The sequence below is a fragment of the Sphaeramia orbicularis genome, chromosome 7 (genome assembly GCF_902148855.1).
Source record: "Sphaeramia orbicularis chromosome 7, fSphaOr1.1, whole genome shotgun sequence".
In the NCBI taxonomy this organism is placed as follows: Eukaryota; Metazoa; Chordata; class Actinopteri; order Kurtiformes; family Apogonidae; genus Sphaeramia; species Sphaeramia orbicularis.
In genome coordinates this window covers 48029607-48046904 of record NC_043963.1, presented here as the reverse complement: position 1 = coordinate 48046904, position 17298 = coordinate 48029607, and the positions used below count along the sequence as shown (strand labels likewise).

At 35.8% G+C, this 17298-nt stretch overlaps 1 protein-coding gene across 3 annotated transcripts in view; it reads right to left on the bottom strand.

Annotated features, from left to right (window-relative positions):
• The window catches only part of prex1 (phosphatidylinositol-3,4,5-trisphosphate-dependent Rac exchange factor 1), a 119661-nt gene that overhangs the window by 19243 nt on the left and 83120 nt on the right, over positions 1-17298 (bottom strand). For all 3 annotated transcript variants that reach the window (XM_030139134.1, XM_030139131.1, XM_030139132.1), the window contains exons 18-25: positions 16376-16524; positions 16204-16289; positions 13240-13379; positions 10836-10980; positions 9432-9607; positions 5211-5372; positions 4096-4306; positions 1609-1891 (exon numbers count right to left, since the gene is read on the bottom strand). In XM_030139134.1, coding sequence (XP_029994994.1) covers positions 1609-1891; positions 4096-4306; positions 5211-5372; positions 9432-9607; positions 10836-10980; positions 13240-13379; positions 16204-16289; positions 16376-16524 — 1352 coding nt within the window. The remainder of the gene's footprint in view (positions 1-1608; positions 1892-4095; positions 4307-5210; positions 5373-9431; positions 9608-10835; positions 10981-13239; positions 13380-16203; positions 16290-16375; positions 16525-17298) is intronic.

Here is a 17298-nt window from a genome sequence, read left to right as displayed (position 1 = left end):
TGATGAGAATTTAGATGTAATATTTCAAAATGAGGAGAAAGATTTGGAATTATCTAAAATATAAAAGACCATTTCTAGTATATTATGCTAATATTGTTATTACGCAATACAGAGATGCCTTCACACACATATCTATTCATTATCACACCCTTCCTCTGCACAGACACACAATACGTGTCTTTTACTCCTGATGTTTTCCTGGCCTCACTCCCTGTTCCTGTACTGGGCTCGGCTCATAAATATTTTGAGCCTGAAGAATGTTCCTTTTGTAAATCCTCAGCTTTAAACAAGGCAAAGGGCAGACAGTCCAAGAAAAGCTGATGATCAGCCCCAGGAGGCTGTTATGGAGATGACAGCTTCTTGCTTTTTATAAAATCATCTCTAAATGTCACTATGCACACTACAAAAATAGTCCACTCCCATATGAACACCAGTGGGAGGCTTATATTTGATAACATCACCGGCTGTTTGAGAGGTAAATGTTGGTAGCAATTTCTATCATAATGCAGTAATCACAGAGTTGTAGTAATGAGTAATCCCAGTCTAATTAACATGTAATTCCATGTGTCCATAATTTGGTTAGAGTTAATACCCATTAACATTTTACCTTTTTGTTATCCAAATATTATACTGGTATGACCATTTACTGTTAGCAGCATGCCAGTTACTATAATGTTTTGCATTAATTTGTAAGGTGTTCTTATCTTTAAATATGTTTTTCAATTATTACCCTTTTATATAAATTTCATGCCATATCAGATATCCATTGTTAATACCAAGCTAATACCTGGTTAATAATTAATTATTACCTCCTTATTATCAAACAGTAACTTCACTAAAATATAACAGGGCATCTACAAGTTTCAGATACTTGAATTTAATCAAGACCTTTTAAAATGCAAGTAAAAAGTCAACTTCAACTTCAACTTCAACTTTCAACTTTATTTATCCTTAGGAAAGGAAATTCGGTGTGCAGCTTTAGCGTCAGTGGTAAATCAAAGATCTGAAATATCAGAAATTGTGACTGAACAGCTTCGCTCACATTCACTAAAAGAAGCTGAAAAATAAGTAAATAACTCTGTTAATGAATTGAGACGTCAAAAACCGAATTCAAGATTATTTAGTGCCTTGTAAAGTCCAACATTTATGATACATAATATACAGTATATATATAATAATACATACAGTCTGACATGTTGCAATTCTGCTTCTTTTGTAAATATGTATATAACCTATAGAGTTTTATTACTGACTATTTAAATTATTATGTTTTGTATTGTTTGTTTTTTGCACTTTTTGCATCTTTATGCATGCACATTTTTCTTCATGCACACTTTCCTCTGTTGCTGCGTTGACAAGTAAATCTCCCCATTGGATCAATAAAATTTAATCTAATCTAATCTAATCTAATCTAAAAAACCTGAATTTCAAACAAGACATGCAGACACCCTGTATTATGTAATTATATAAATTTGACATAAATAAAGAAATCAGAGGTTGATAAGAAGCATCTAAAAATAAATGTTTTAACATTCATATTCACATGTGGTTCAAAGTTCAGCAGCTGCATAGGTATCCACACATATATGTATGACCTGTAACACTTACACATCTATCTGAGCGACGTACTGCCTCATCTCCCTCACAGCCACATCGAGACGGCTGTACAGGTGAATGTAGGCATCCTGGATGTCTGTGTCCTCCTGTTTGAGAAGGAAACTCAACCCGCCTTCCCCTTGGCCACTTCGCCGACCGTCAGCGCAGCCGTCACCTCCTTCCATCACCTCGCCGTTGCCGTCCAACTCGTCTCCTATCAGGCCGCTGCACGTCCAGGATGGAGCTCCCATACTGGTCACACAGTGCTGGGTGTGGGACATGGGGTTGAGTTGGGCTATAAAAGGAAAACAGAGACAAGTGGGGGGAGAGAAAGCCAATTAATAAATATGTATATCGTATTTTAGTAGTGGGGGATTAAAACAGAATTTACACTTTGATTTCCATATCAAACCCAGATGTATAAGAACTATGAAGTAACATGTCTGTTCTTCATTTGGATTTGAAAGGGCACTTCTGCATCTGATCCACAGTGAGAGCAGGATGCAATACTATTTACTTGGGTTTACTGCCAACTGAGACTGCAATAACTTGACACGCGACAAAACTGCAAACAGGTTAAGTGCTACATATACTATTTATTGCATGTAGATAGTATATGTGCTATTACTACTATGCATACTATTACTTTACAGCAGAAACAATTAATCAATTCATTGATTTGAATCGATTAAAAAAATTGTTTCTTTAATTTCACTGCTGCTAAACATTGGTTCCACTCTTGTGTTTCACATGGACGCTTATTGTGACGCACATGATGCCAGTATCAACACAAAGTTGTATGTTAGTTCCATCTTAAGTTATTGGATACAAATGTGCTGAAAATGTGCAATATGTACACATATTGTTTATAGATGTCATTGGACTTTTTGTTGTTTCTATCTATAGATATTTTAATATGTACTTTTATGTTATTGTTGTTATTTCTATATAGATATTTTTCACATATCCTTTTTCTATAATACGTTTTGTAGTTGTTTCGGCTGGTTGTGGAATAAAGGAAAGTTGTTTGTCCTTTTCACATGTGTTTCCCACTATTTTTTTTTCACATATTCAAATAATTGTTTCATGAAATCAAAGAAAATAACCAATAGATTACAAGAAAAAAATCGATAGCTGCAGCTCTATAATACTTTGTGTGAGAGAAATGCTTAGAATATTTATATGCATTCCACACATTCCTTTAAAAGTAAGATTGAAGTGCTTGAATCACTTCACTTATATTCCTCATAATATACTTTTTCTGGATTTAAGGTAAACACTGTAAATGTTGAGTGCACAAAACACCATCTCTTTGATTTTCAGTTGCCAAATCACATGCTGGAAAACTTCTCATCACTACAACTGTGAGGCAGATGTGTGACTGGCAGCTGGTGCTTAAAAGAAAGATGAAGACCATGCATCCTGGAACAATGCAAGCAATACAAATTGTCTGCTGTCTAGACGGCTTCATGCCATTTTCATCTTTCCGAAGAGAGGGGCCAGCTTCATTAATATACATCCCAATATATAATATCCATATACATCCAATTTCCACAGATATTAGACTGAAGTCAGACGGCTTCTTTCTGAGAGATTTATTAATGTCTTAAAATGATTCCTCTGGGATGTTGTTTTCCATTTACACTTAATTTCAGACCCTTTTTGACCTGTGATGTGCATTCCTGTACTGCTGACATCATCACTTTTCTTGTCAATGAGCTTGAGGCTAATGGAGTCTTAATGGAAAACCACTCCCTAATTTACTATGGGAATCCATGTTGAGATCTTATGGCAATTAGATGGTGCTCAATTCTTTGTGCCATGGGATTTACGTGGGCACTGAGGGCAATTATTCAAAATGTCACAGAGCTGGCGTGAAGAGGGTTAAGATGTATAATCAAGAAGAATATGGATGTTAGTGAAGATAGAGATTAATTTAAGCAGTGATTGCACTTGTATTGAAATCTCCTTGAATAAAGGTGTATGTTTCCATAAATAGTGCTGTTACGATTAGCATATTTTCAAGTGTATTTTGAAGTACTGCATCTAAAAAAAGTTGAAGAAAATTGGGGAAAAAAATGTTTTTCGCCCACCTGATGCGGTTTTACCTGTATCGAAAAATCGTTTATACACATGGGAGGTAGGAAAATGTTTTCTGAATAAGTTAACAAACATGCAACAACAACAAACATTTGGTTTTGTGTGAAAAGTCATTGTGTCATACAGTTCATACACCTACATCCACTTTCATCAGGATCACAGTAAAATATACATAACTTCATTTCTATGGTAATAGATGCCGTTGTGAAGCTTAATTTTAGAGCTGAAATGATGAGTCAACTCAAACAAAAAAAAAAAAAACAAAGATTACAACCTTCATTTTAAATATCTTTAAAGTGGATAGAAATCAGTCCTATAATCACACACAAAAACATGATGGGTGGCAATAACAGATACATGCAACTGAATGGACACACAGTCTATATGTGTTTCATCTACCTTGGTCAGGGTCTAAGCCAAACAGCGAGTTCTTGCGACCAAATCGAATACTGAAAGTCCTGCCAGCAGACGTGGTGCTCTTTGGGTAGGAGACTTGCATCAAGTTAATGTGGCAGTTGGTGGGAACAAAGTCCATGCAGCCCAGTGGGTGGGGGCGAACACCGGCCTGCCTGAAGGAGGGCCACACCTTATTCCTGAGCTCGGAGGCAAACTGGGAGATGATGGATGGAAATGGAAGAGAAACAGATTTTAAGTACAAGCTGCATGATTGGCAGCTGCCATATCTGTGGCATTGGTGTTTCTTTAATCACCATTAAAACAGGATCACCATAGAGACAAAACATTATAAAGATTAATAATGCATCGTCTTCTAACAATGTAATATTAAGTTTCTCTTAACCCCTTAACGTCAACTGTCTCAAATTTACATCAAACCGTTTCCATTACGGGCCTAGTCAGAACACTGAAAATAATTTTCTTGCATCTGTAAAACCATCTCTGTCTCCTGAAATGGCAAATCTACTTCATTACTTTTTTATTATTGACCATTATGCCTGTTGTCTCAAATTTGTTTCATACCCAAATTTCTATATGTTTTATGTGCTACAGTCAAATTAACAAACTGCACTTAATTTAGAATCTGCTTGAAAGCAAAAATATAAATAATTGATTTTTTTTGTAATACTTGTAAATAAATTCAGGTGTTATGGGGTAAATTAATGAGAATTTGCTGTGTTGAATGAATTAAAAAAAGACTTATTAAAACAACACTTTAACCCTACTATTCATGTCATCTGGCTTGGTATTTAATGCCATGTTTACCAAATTTACACAGAAGAATTACAGCTAAATGATGTTTTAAGCTGATCTATTCATTTTCTAGAGTAGGTGTTTAAAACTATATATTTTTTCTAAACTACAAGCTGCCTCATGTGATTAACAAGTCTTTTTTAAAATTGGTTTTGTTATATGAAACCTTCCCTATGTGAGTCTTGTGTTACAATATACGCATTTCATCATCGTCAGCTTTACAGCGTGGATAAAAAGACAAATTTGTGGCATCATGTCTCAACATTTCCAAAAGGAAGACAGAAAACATAGAGAGAGTTTAATACCTGCTGATAACTACTGATACGCCGCCGGATACTCTCCAGCTTGGTGTCACAGATTTGTCTGAACTCGTATTGAGGCATTGTAACTACTCTGTCGCTCTGGGAGATGAGCTGGCTGCAGTTACGCACAAAGAGACTGTCATCACCGCAAAACGCCTCCAGGATCTGTCGAGACAAGAAACATGGGTAAGGATGGATCACAGCTACAATACTAGTTTAAAAACTGGGTTTAGTCAATTACAATGAAAGCAGCACCTCGAGTAGCAACAGCGCAAGAGAAGACTGTGGATTTCCTCCAGCTGGACTAAAACCAGGCATGAGGGCAAAAATTTTTCTTTCACTGTTTTTAAGTCCAGTCATAACAATAGAAGTCGAATGAATAAAAAACCCCACAGAATGATCAGCAGCAAAGTTATACACATAAGATGGGATGTTTTAAAGGCCCTGAAAAACACACTCAAGATCATGTTCTCTGCTCATTAATGCTGAATAGTGGGACCATTAAATTGTATACTGATTGAGAATTAAATGATTAAAAAATTGCAAACACTGCCTGAAATATAATAAGAAAAAAAAATCTTTTGATTTACAGACACCAGTCCATTTGAATAAAGTTACCACAGTCAAGATAGTAGAAGTCATATGTATATATATATATATATATATATATATATATATATATATATATATATATATATATATATATATATATATATATATATATATATGTATGTATGTATGTGTGTATGTATATATACAGGGTGGGGAAGCAAAATTTACAATGAACATTTAGTTGTTTTTTCTCAGCAGGCACTACGTCAGTTGTTTTGAAACCAAACATATATTGATGTCATAATCATACCTAACACTATTATCCATACCTTTTCAGAAACTTTTGCCCATATGAGTAATCAGGAAAGCAAACGTCAAAGAGTGTGTGATTTGCTGAATGCACTCGTCACACCAAAGGAGATTTCAAAAATAGCTGGAGTGTCCATAAAGACTGTTTATAATGGAAAGAAGAGAATGACTATGAGCAAAACTATTACCAGAAAGTCTGGAAGATACTATTAAAGAAGAATGGGAGAAGTTGTCACCCGAATATTTGAGGAACACTTGCGCAAGTTTCAGGAAGCGTGTGAAGGCAGTTATTGAGAAAGAAGGAGGACACATAGAATAAAAACATTTTCTATTATGTAAATTTTCTTGTGGCAAATAAATTCTCATGACTTTCAATAAACTAATTGGTCATACACTGTCTTTCAATCCCTGCCTCAAAATATTGTAAATTTTGCTTCCCCACCCTGTATATATATATATATATATATATATATATATATATATATATATATATATATATATATATATATATATATATATATATATATATACACATATACATATATATATACACACACACACACACACACACATAGAGGGTGTCCAAAAAAATTTATACACACTTTAAATAATTGTAAAGTAGGTGTTTATTAAACTTCATCTAATTTTCAAAATATAATAGAATTTACAAACATCACTTTATTGTTCTGCCACCGCCTGTTCTCACACTGACATCGATTCTGATCCAGACACTGCTGACAACGCGAAGCAATGGAATCGCACATATCACGAAACAATTCCCTTGGTATTTGCACGCATTCATATTCAATGGCTGCTCTCAATTCAGCGACTGTTGCAGGTCTCATAGCGTGGACTTTGTCTTTTAGGTATCTCCATAAAAAAGTCTAGTGGTGTGAGGTCTGGTGAACGTGGAGGGTATTCAACAAAACCCCTCCGTCCAGTCCAACTGTTTGGCAAGTTCGCCAGACCTCACACCACTAGACTGTTTTAAGGGGATACCTAAAAGACAAAGTTTACGCGATGAGACCAATAAAATGATGTTTGTAAATTCTATTACATTTTGAAAATTAAATGAATTTTAAGTAACATCTACTTTACAATTATTTAAAGTGTGTATATATTTTTTGGGACACCCTGTATGGGTTTGTGTGTGTATGTGTATATGTGTGTATGTGTGTATATATATATATATATATATATATATATATATATATATATATATATATATATATATATGTATTAGGCCTGTAACGGTATACAAAATTTTTGGTTCGGTACGTTTTCAGCTTTCAAAACCACAGTTCGTTTTTTTTTCGATTCGGTACGGGAAGAAAGAAAACCCCTCAAAATGTCTATTAATGCATTTATGAATTTTTAAACACTTTTCCCACAATTTTTGGAGACAATAGAATATAGAAAAACAGGAATAATATAATTCTGCTGCTACAAATCAAATAGAAAATAAAATAAATTATTAATATTACTAAATGTATTTTAAACATTAGTATTGCACTTTTCCCTGAAAGGTAGTTTCGAACAAACAAGAAAAATCTAATCACAGTTCTGTCAGTTCACATTCTGCATAAAAACAACAAAAAAATTCCACATGAAGTGCAACATTAACAAGAGGGTAAACTGGTATTCTGTTTAAACAAACTGAAGAGAAACTTTGACAACACAATGAAGCAAATTATTTATTTTAGGACAGAGAACAAACTGTTTAGGACACTGTGTGTATTTGTGTGTGCCTGTGTGCACAGGGAATTTATTTATTTTTTGTCGGAGTCGGGGGGGGGTGCAGTTATATACCTGGGGGTGCGGTCCATAACTAACGTAACGAACGCTGTCGTGAAACGAAAGTGAAACTTTACATACTTTAAACGTTCTGTTTATTCCTCTATTATACAGCGTGCGTGATAGACAGACAGACAGACAGACTTTCACCTGAACCTGAACTGATCCAAACTGGACTGTAATGATGGAGGAGGGTCTTCAGTCTCTTCCTTCCAGGTTCACATCATATTTGTTGTTTTTTTTTAATCTTATATCAACTGCTATTTCATATTTCGGGTCAGTGTGTGCTCCTTTATTAAGTCTGTGTGAAACTTGTGCGGATTTAAAGTTCCGCGTTGAACCACGTCTTTCATTCCTTTTTCTTTTTCTCATCATACTGTGCCGTTTCGGTACAGCTGTGTACCAAACCGAACAGGTGCGTACCGAAACGGTTCAGTTCGGTACGTGTACCGTTACAGGCTATCTATCTATCTATCTATCTATCTATCTATCTATCTATCTATCTATCTATCTATATATATATATATATATATATATATATATATATATATATATATATATATATACACACACATACAGTCGCAGAAAAAATTATTAGTTCATTTTAATGCCTGGTACAACTAAATGGTAAATGGTTCGTACTTATCTAGCGCTTTTCCACACTTTTATGGTACCCAAAGTGCTTTACAAAGCCTCACATTCAGCCATTCATGCACGCACACACCAGTGCTGCTGCCATGCAAGGCGCTGCTGGGCTCTACTGGGAACAAATTAGGGCTCAGTGTCCAAGTCCAAGGACACTTCGACATGTGGCCAGTCGGAGGCAGTCATTGGATGACCCACTCTGCCACCTGACCCACAGCTGCCCCAACTAAAGGTACATTTGTTTGGACAAATATAATGATAACAACAAAATCAGCTCATAAGAGTTCAATTTAAGACCTTAAATTTCCATGTCTTCTTGATAATAACCAAAATCACCTAAGTTCTTACATCAATAGCTATGGCATTGTACTGCCAAAATCAGTGCTTTTTGGCATTCCATGTTTTCTTTTCTGTCTGTTTTAGTCACATGATACACACAGGAGTTAGTACTTGATTGCATAACCATTGTTTTTGATGACTTTTGATGGTCTAAAAATTTTTTCTGCAACTGTATATATATATATATATATAAAACTATTGCACATGCTTTCCAGTGTTTTTGTTGAGATGTAGAAAATATTACAAAGTGAGCAGAGAAAATTAAACTTCAATTTCTCGTAGTTACAATATGTAATAAAATTAATCTTCTGTGCAATGAACTAATGTTTGAAAAATGAATTTCATTTCTTTATCAGTGGACATGAGGTTATGAGTTAGCAGTGTCTCCATTAAAGCACAAAGACATAGAATTTGTCTTGTTAATGTGCTTATTTTATTATTTGTTTATCATAAGACATACTGCCAACAATGATTTTGCACATCAGAGATTCTCCTTACGCCATCCAGCGCCAGGACTAAATCACATTACAGACACCCAGAATGAAACCCAAACGCAGCTAATGAAACTTTATCCTGTTGTAGTACCTTAGCGGTGAGGCTGAAGCAGCTTTTAGGCTCCACAATCTTCTCCAAGACGTGGCTCCTAATACCTGCAGTGCTGACATACTCATAGACCACACCATGCTCCAGATGGACGTTATCTACTGTCAGACTGACCAAAGGCAGGTCATCAGACAAGGAAAGCCTGGCCAATCGGTAATCTGTCGAGCACGAGACTCAGAGTCAGTACAGATTTTGAAAAAAAGAGGTGATATAATACTACAAGCACTTCAAAGATGTTTAAAAAACACTTGACTGTGAAACTCCTCACGTTGACTGTGACAGAAAATGACATTAAAAATAATTTTATCAATGACATGTAAATATTTGGAATAGACTGCTTCTGTCAAAAGAACCAACTCTTAAACAATCGATTAATCGACTTGAATTGACTGAAAAAAATATTTGATTATTTGATTAGAATTTTCCCAAATCAGAGCTTTGTTTCCTAAATTTTGCTGCCACAAAACATTGAATTCCCACAAACAACATGGAGTTTTGCTCAGAAGATACAACGAGAACAAAAAAGTAGAAAATGTCTATGTGCTGTTTTTTCTACATTGGAACCATCGCTTACTCCTTTAAACTTCTAAGCTTTCATATAATGTTAAAACTATTTGGCTTTATTAATTTTAAATTGTATGTTAGTTTCATATTAAGTTGTTACTAAGTCAGTCAGTAATAAGATGTCATTTGACTTGTTTGTTGTTGTTTATACCTACATATATTTTATGTATATAATTTATACTGCTGTTATTGTTGTTATTTTTATATAGATATATTTTATATATCCTTTTACTGTTATACTTTTTGTGGTTGTTGTTTCAGTTGGTTCTGTATAAAGGTCAAGTTGCTTGTCATTTTCGGACATGTCTGGTTCACATTCTTACTATTCAAATAATCATTCAGTCAAACTGAAGATTTTTTTGCCTATTCAAATGACCATTTAATCAAAACTAATTGAACAACATAATCAATAGATTAATCAATTACAAAAATAATCAACAGCTGCAGCTCAAGTTGTAAATGTGTACACTAGATGACACACTTTAAATGGAACTACACTGCATTTAGGCATAACTTACTACACTGAGAATTTTCCATGTTTAAAGAAAATGACACACTGTTGGAGTCACACTGACGCAGTTAGTGACTATGGCCCAATTCAAAGGTCATCTGAAAATGGCAAATTACATGGAACACAAAGATCCAGTGTAATGGCACTGTTTTTTCTTTGTTCTCCTGGCATAAAAGGGGAAATAACACAAAATAAATGAAAAGAAAATAACACTTTTTTTTTTCATCAGATAAACTGCCATTTTGAAAATAGTTTTACTGTCCCCACACTCCATTCCACTTAGCCTATCTCTGCCAAGGACAAACTTTCACCTGTTCCATTGGTGCCGTTCTCCTCTTCGTGGTCTGAGCCATTCTCCACAGGGTATGGCCTGAACAGGCTTTCTTCCTTTTCACCCGAGCCTTGTTCTCGCTGTAGTTCTTCCACATCCTCAAAGGCCCGGTACACCCATTGGCACTGAGACACACAGATTACAATCAGACTTTTGCTAAAATGAATGCAAAGCTATTGTACTAGAGTTGAAGAGGGAAGTAAAAAAAACTAATAGGGGGAAAAAAAGACAAAAGATTTACAAGGACTGCACAGAGCTGAACATGTTTATGCATTGAGCCACACTGGTGACATTCTGGTAAATTATCCCGCTGTTAAATGAACCAGCAAACACTAGAAGGTGTTAAGGCAGCTGAGTCTGTTTACTGGGTTTGAGTAAGAGCAGGCCAGGCTATATGTGACACAAAGCTACTGTGCCTTAAATATTAAAGAGGACATCCGCCTCTGTGTCAAGTCCGGTAAAATAATGCCTGAGACTACAAAACTACTGTTGCTGATAAGAAAGTAAAAAAACCTGACCTAATTAAAAACGTACCCTCTACAACAGCTGCTTTAACACAGAATTCAGCCAAAAGATGAATACAATACATTTGATTTGGTGTTTTGGACCACTATAATGGTCTGAGCAACAATGAACACTGACCTGAAAAATCTCAAGTATATGATGCCAGCAGTGACAAAGTGGCAGCTTGCAATTTCTGTTTGAGATTATCTAGGCCAGGGGTGTCAAACATACAGCCCATGGGCCAAAACCGGCCCGGCAAAGGGTCCAATCCTGTGTGTGGGTTGAATTTGTGAAATGCAAAAATGACGCTGAAGACATTAACAATCAAGAATGTCAAAGCCATTTTAGTTCAGGGGCCTTACACAGACCAATATGATGTCAAGTGGGTCGGACCAGTAAAATAATAAATAATGACAACTCCAGACATTTCTCTTTGTTTTAGTGCAAAAAAAAAAAAAGCTACAAAAATGTTTACATTTGTCAACTCTCCTTTCACAAAATGTGAATAACCTGAGCAACCATGTACAACATAAAATATCTTAAGAGAAGTAAGTGCAATTTTAAGAATATTCTGCCTGTTACTAAATGTTTTGTGCCTTTGTAGATCCATTGTGATCTGTAAATTGTAATGCACTTGTGTAAATGACAAAACTGAGATGTAATATTGTTAAAACTGTACTTATTTTTCTTAAGAAATTTTCAGGTTGCTTGTGGTTGTTTATGTTATTCACATGTTTAAAGGTTACTTTGTAGATGTAAATATTTTCAGAATGTAATTTTAATGTAATGTAATCTCACTGTTATCATTTACTGGTCAGACCTACTTGAGATCATAATGGGCTGAATGTGGCCCCTGAACTAAAGTTCGACTCCCCTGCCTTAGGCTATCCGCCACAGACACCAAGCAGACTAAGCAAATACTCATTGCAATCTGTTATTTGATAACATTTTGGACTCAAATATAGAGGTTGGTGAAATAGTCAGAATGCTTTTAACCTTTGCCTTTTCACACAACACACAGCCGTGGTTAATTCCAGCTCCTACAAATGCTAATGCTGCTTTATGTAGCGTCTCACAGCAGGAATGTCTGGGTCACTGGACCTCCCTGGTCCATGTGGTTTGTCAAATGTGACATGGAGAGCTCTCCCACGTTGCTCAATGATTTAGTCACCTTCCAAAGCTACTACTGATGCTACTTAGTCTATATTAAGTAATCGAAAGAAAAAAATATGTGGCACTTACGGGTTAGCAAAAGCATCTTTTTATATTTGTGCTCTGCTACACAAATTATAAAATAGCCTTTGTTTAACAAACCCAAGTTTTTTTTTTCTGTAAACTGAAAAAAAAAAAAAAGACTCAGTAAACTAGGGAGATGCTTGCTTACCCAAAATTACATACGTTTCCTTTTTTTTTTAAGTAATTCAAAGGCTGTTGGAATGTGGAAGCAGAAAAGAGGAAGGACACTGTGTTGGATAAGATGCTCTGATTTCCTTTCTTTTAGTTGGACAGGTTAATGAAGCAATAAAGTCTTAAAAATGAGACCAAACAACAGACACATGTAAACAATAACTCCAGAGCAGTTTACTGAACAAATATCTTGAGAAAAAATCAGGAACATCAAAAAATTCCAGCCGGGTGGATCGTGATTCCCAAGTTTCTTTGAGGAATTTGATGATTTTGTTTAATTTAATCTGGTTAAAAATGTATAATATTGGTGCAACAAACCCTGACAGTGTCCTGTAACATTAGGGGTAATAGAGTACATTCACAAGAATTTGCTTGTATGATTCTTTCGATTTCTTCTCAACCCTCTGAGTAAAGGCTCAACTTTCATCGATGCCCCAGGGATCAGTTTAAGTGTTTTTGTCAGTGTCCCTCACCATTTGGGGGGGGTCCTGGTGTGTGTGCTGTGCACTGAAGTGCTCCAGGACCTCCTGGTAGTCGCTGTGGTTGACGTTGTTTCCGTTGACCTTCAAGATGACCTGACCTGGCTGAAGACCCACCCCAGCCGCCTCCCAGCCTGCAGTGTGTCAACACAGGGTCAAAGGTCAAAGGTAGGAAGTCACAGGAGGAGTGTCAGAAATACTTTACACCTGTATACAGCACTGTCAGCAATTAGGGGAACCAGAACAACTTGAGTCGTGAAAGAGAAATGTTTTAGTAACACAAACCAAAACCATGTCATATCTCTGGTAACATCCTATCCACCGAACATAAATCACAATAAAATACGTTTATTATGTTTATTATGTTACAGCTCTACATATAGTGGTGCTATATGTTAATTTAACACATTTACTGAGAATATATATACAATGAAGCTATAGTTACAAATCAAATGTTGGGGTTTACACAAAGGTTAGATGTGATGATTTGGAAGATTTATGAACAACACTGGTCAAGGGTGGGATGTCTTAGAAGATTATGTTCCTTTGTCTATACAGGCTCCATTCATTTGGCAGGATGCGCTCACATTTTGAGCATTGTTTTGGTTGATGTTCTCTTTGTTGAATTTGCACCTCTCGACTGCCAAACAAATCAAAGTGCAATGTTTGAAGCGACCTGAGTCTGCCATGTCTGTCTGAAGAAGAACACAGCACAAGGCAGATGGTTACGTGTTGCTTTTAACAACATTTTTCCCATTGTGTACATGGTTTTTCTATTTGTTGTTTATTTATTAGAGAGCAGAAGTGAACAGGGACACATGAGGAAATGTATGGAAGGAGAGTATGTTAATGACAGGCAGAAAGTGGACTCAGTCAAACCCTCACTGCTCTTAATAAGATCTCAAGCCATGTGGTATGTGCCTGAACACCTGAGACACTGGTTAACCTTAATACTTCTGAAATTTTAAATCAAACTAACTGCAAAAAATTCTACATCAAATTTTTACTTTTTTTAATTTTTATTTTTTACCAATTCCTACCAACTCTAAAAGTCAGTAACTCCAATTAGGAAGGCTAATTATCCAATACTTTTTCTACTGATTTCCACTACCATTACATTTCAAAAGTATTCTTCCCAACAATTCAATTATCCCACATCTATGGATAATTTCACCCGTTTTGTTCCTACAGGGAGAAAAATGATGCAGTTCAGTGCCCTAACATGCTGTCCCAGGTTCCTAATGGCTTTAAAGCCTGGAAGTCCAATCAACACCTCAATCGTCTTCCTCTCTCATCTAAAAATACCAGCACTGGCATCAATTCCACCCCAGGGTGCCAGCAATTACCTAACTCTGGGGCTACTTGACCCATGCATGGAGAGAGCACTGGGGGGGACTGATTTAGGAACAGAAAAAAGAGAAAAAAACAACAACTGGAGATTCAGCTGGAAAAAAGGCTCCTCATGCACAAGCTGAGAGCCAAAAGTGACACAGGACTCTGAGAAAGAGCAGAAAAAAGACAGAGAGGGAGAGAAGCAGCAGGGAGAGGGAGAGGGAGGGGGAGGAGAGAATTGAGAGGGAAGTAAACAGAGAAGTCCCTGAGCCATAATAAAGAAAAGTAAAACCGCTGGATCACATTGCGTGGCTGCATCAGTCAGTGGATACTTTTTTTGTACTCCTGTCTGGTGTACACATTTTGAATTCATCTCTTGTTCCACGTGTCATAAATCTCTCATCTTTCTATTTCCAGTCTGTCTGGTTAGAAGGTTGGCAGGAGATGGAATGAGGGGTTACAGTGACTTTTTGGAAACGTATTACACTTGAAGCTCTAATCACAAGTGTGTGTTTGGTTTAACAAGGGGTTTGAACCCTGACCGTAGGCAGACTGGCTGACAGGTGGCATTAGAAGCTAACAGAAGCTCCATAAAAGTAGAGTGAAACAGGTTTTGAGGCTAGAATTTGAGGCTACAATTACCTCATCTTTCCCTAGAGTTCACACAGAAATATTTGTCTTTTTGATGCTGTAAATACCTCTAAGGCAGTTAATGACACTGATACTACAATAACAAGGAAGAAATCTTAAAGATCTGTTCACAGAAATCCAGCACCAAGATCAAGAGGAAAAACACATCTCACCTGACATACAAATAAAACTACAGGAATATAATTCCATTGCCATTATGCACACACGATGACAATCATTTGTTGTTCCTTGGGACTAATCAAGAAACTAAATAGCAAATTATGAATATTTTCTCAGGTTTTGTGATTAAATCAGCTCTCCTATTATATCTTTTGTAGTATTATTGCAGAGTAATGACTTCTGCTGAAAGCTTTCAGCTGTTTTTCCTTTTGCTCAATGTTTGGTTCATGGTGTATAAGAATAAATGAATTTCCACAAAATGGGACATGATATTGTAAATTGTACCTAATTTCATATATTCTTTAATCCTTTCTAATGGTACCTGAAAAACTAATGTAATCTAAACAAAAAAACTTATCAGTTCCACAAAATAAAAATGAAACAACTTATGCACTACAGAACTGACTACAATCGAAACTGCAGAATGAAAAGTAATGAAAAATTATAATAACTACACAAAGAAATTGATCATGTATTATATATATATATATATATATATATATATATATATATATATATATATATATATATATATATATGTATGTATGTATACATATATATATATATATATATATATATATATATATATATATATATATATATATAGTGCAGCATGTGTGTTTTTTTCTGAGCAATTACTGGATTATTCTTGAGAAAATTACAAAACTGCGTGGGGAAAAAAAGCCCCTCCAAAAAGTTTACACTCTTGACTGTCTGATTTATAGATTATGCATATGTCCATGCAGACATATCTGATTGCAGGAGCAAAAGTAACAAATAGATGGAGTAGAATGCATTAATTCTCTAGTAACTCACCTTTCCTGACAGCATGGACATGAGGAGGGGCGGAGCCACAGAGTCTGAAGGACAGGCTGTTTGGATTGTCAGGGATCTTCACAATCCTAAAAGAGGAAAGATGTGTTACACCTGAGGACATTACTGTATGACTGTCATCTGGCTGAGTGTGTGCTTCTGCGTGCTCCCTCACTCCTTGGCCTTGGTGGCGACCAGCAGTCGAAGGGACCGTCGTATGCAGAAGGCTTGGCTGATCATGGCTTCGACCTCAGAGAACGGCCTGAGGAACAGCAGGTCCTCGTTGATGGTGTAGATCTTCCTGCCCACCTGCAGACCTGCCATCTGGACAGACAGACAGACACCAGAAAGAAGACTGTTATTTTTAGACTTTAGGCTCACTATTCATCCCCTTAATTTCTCCTAATTTATATTAAATAGAATATAAAATAATCAATTAATAAACCACTGAGTAGCTGTTTAACCAACCTGTTACAATTCAGTCTGACTCCACTAAAAACAATTGTTCTCATGTTGTGTCGCTGTAAATTTTTAGCTTTTCTTTAGAGACTCACATGGTAGGAAAAGTATAACATATCTATGTGAAGCCATCACAGTACAAACACTGAATAAGTAATTTAATCTTTTGTAGAAAAATAGTAGATACAAAATATTCAAAGCAAACTATTTTTAATGTCTTAAAATGTTTGGAGGGGGATTTTTTTTTTTTTAATGGTGTCACAGTCACAACTAATTTTAACAGTTACTAACATGTTACTAAAAATATCACAACAGATGTTAAAGCAGCCAGTTACAAATCAGAGTCACAGAAGGGAAAGAAAGTAATGAATGAGAATGAAAGGACACTCCAGCTTAACATTCATAGAGGACCACGGTAGTCAATGTTAAAGTTCAAAATGTTGCTCAGCATTTCATTCAGATAAGGGTAATTCCACACAGGGCCTTGCTGACTGGTATGTATTACCCATATTCAGCTCCATGTTCAGTATAGGTGTCTCTAAGGAGAACATAACAGAAAACAAACCAAAAAAGAGCAGTATAGTTCAGTTTGTGCTTCAGCACATTCAATTTAGCTTGTAGATGTGATTAAAGTATAAG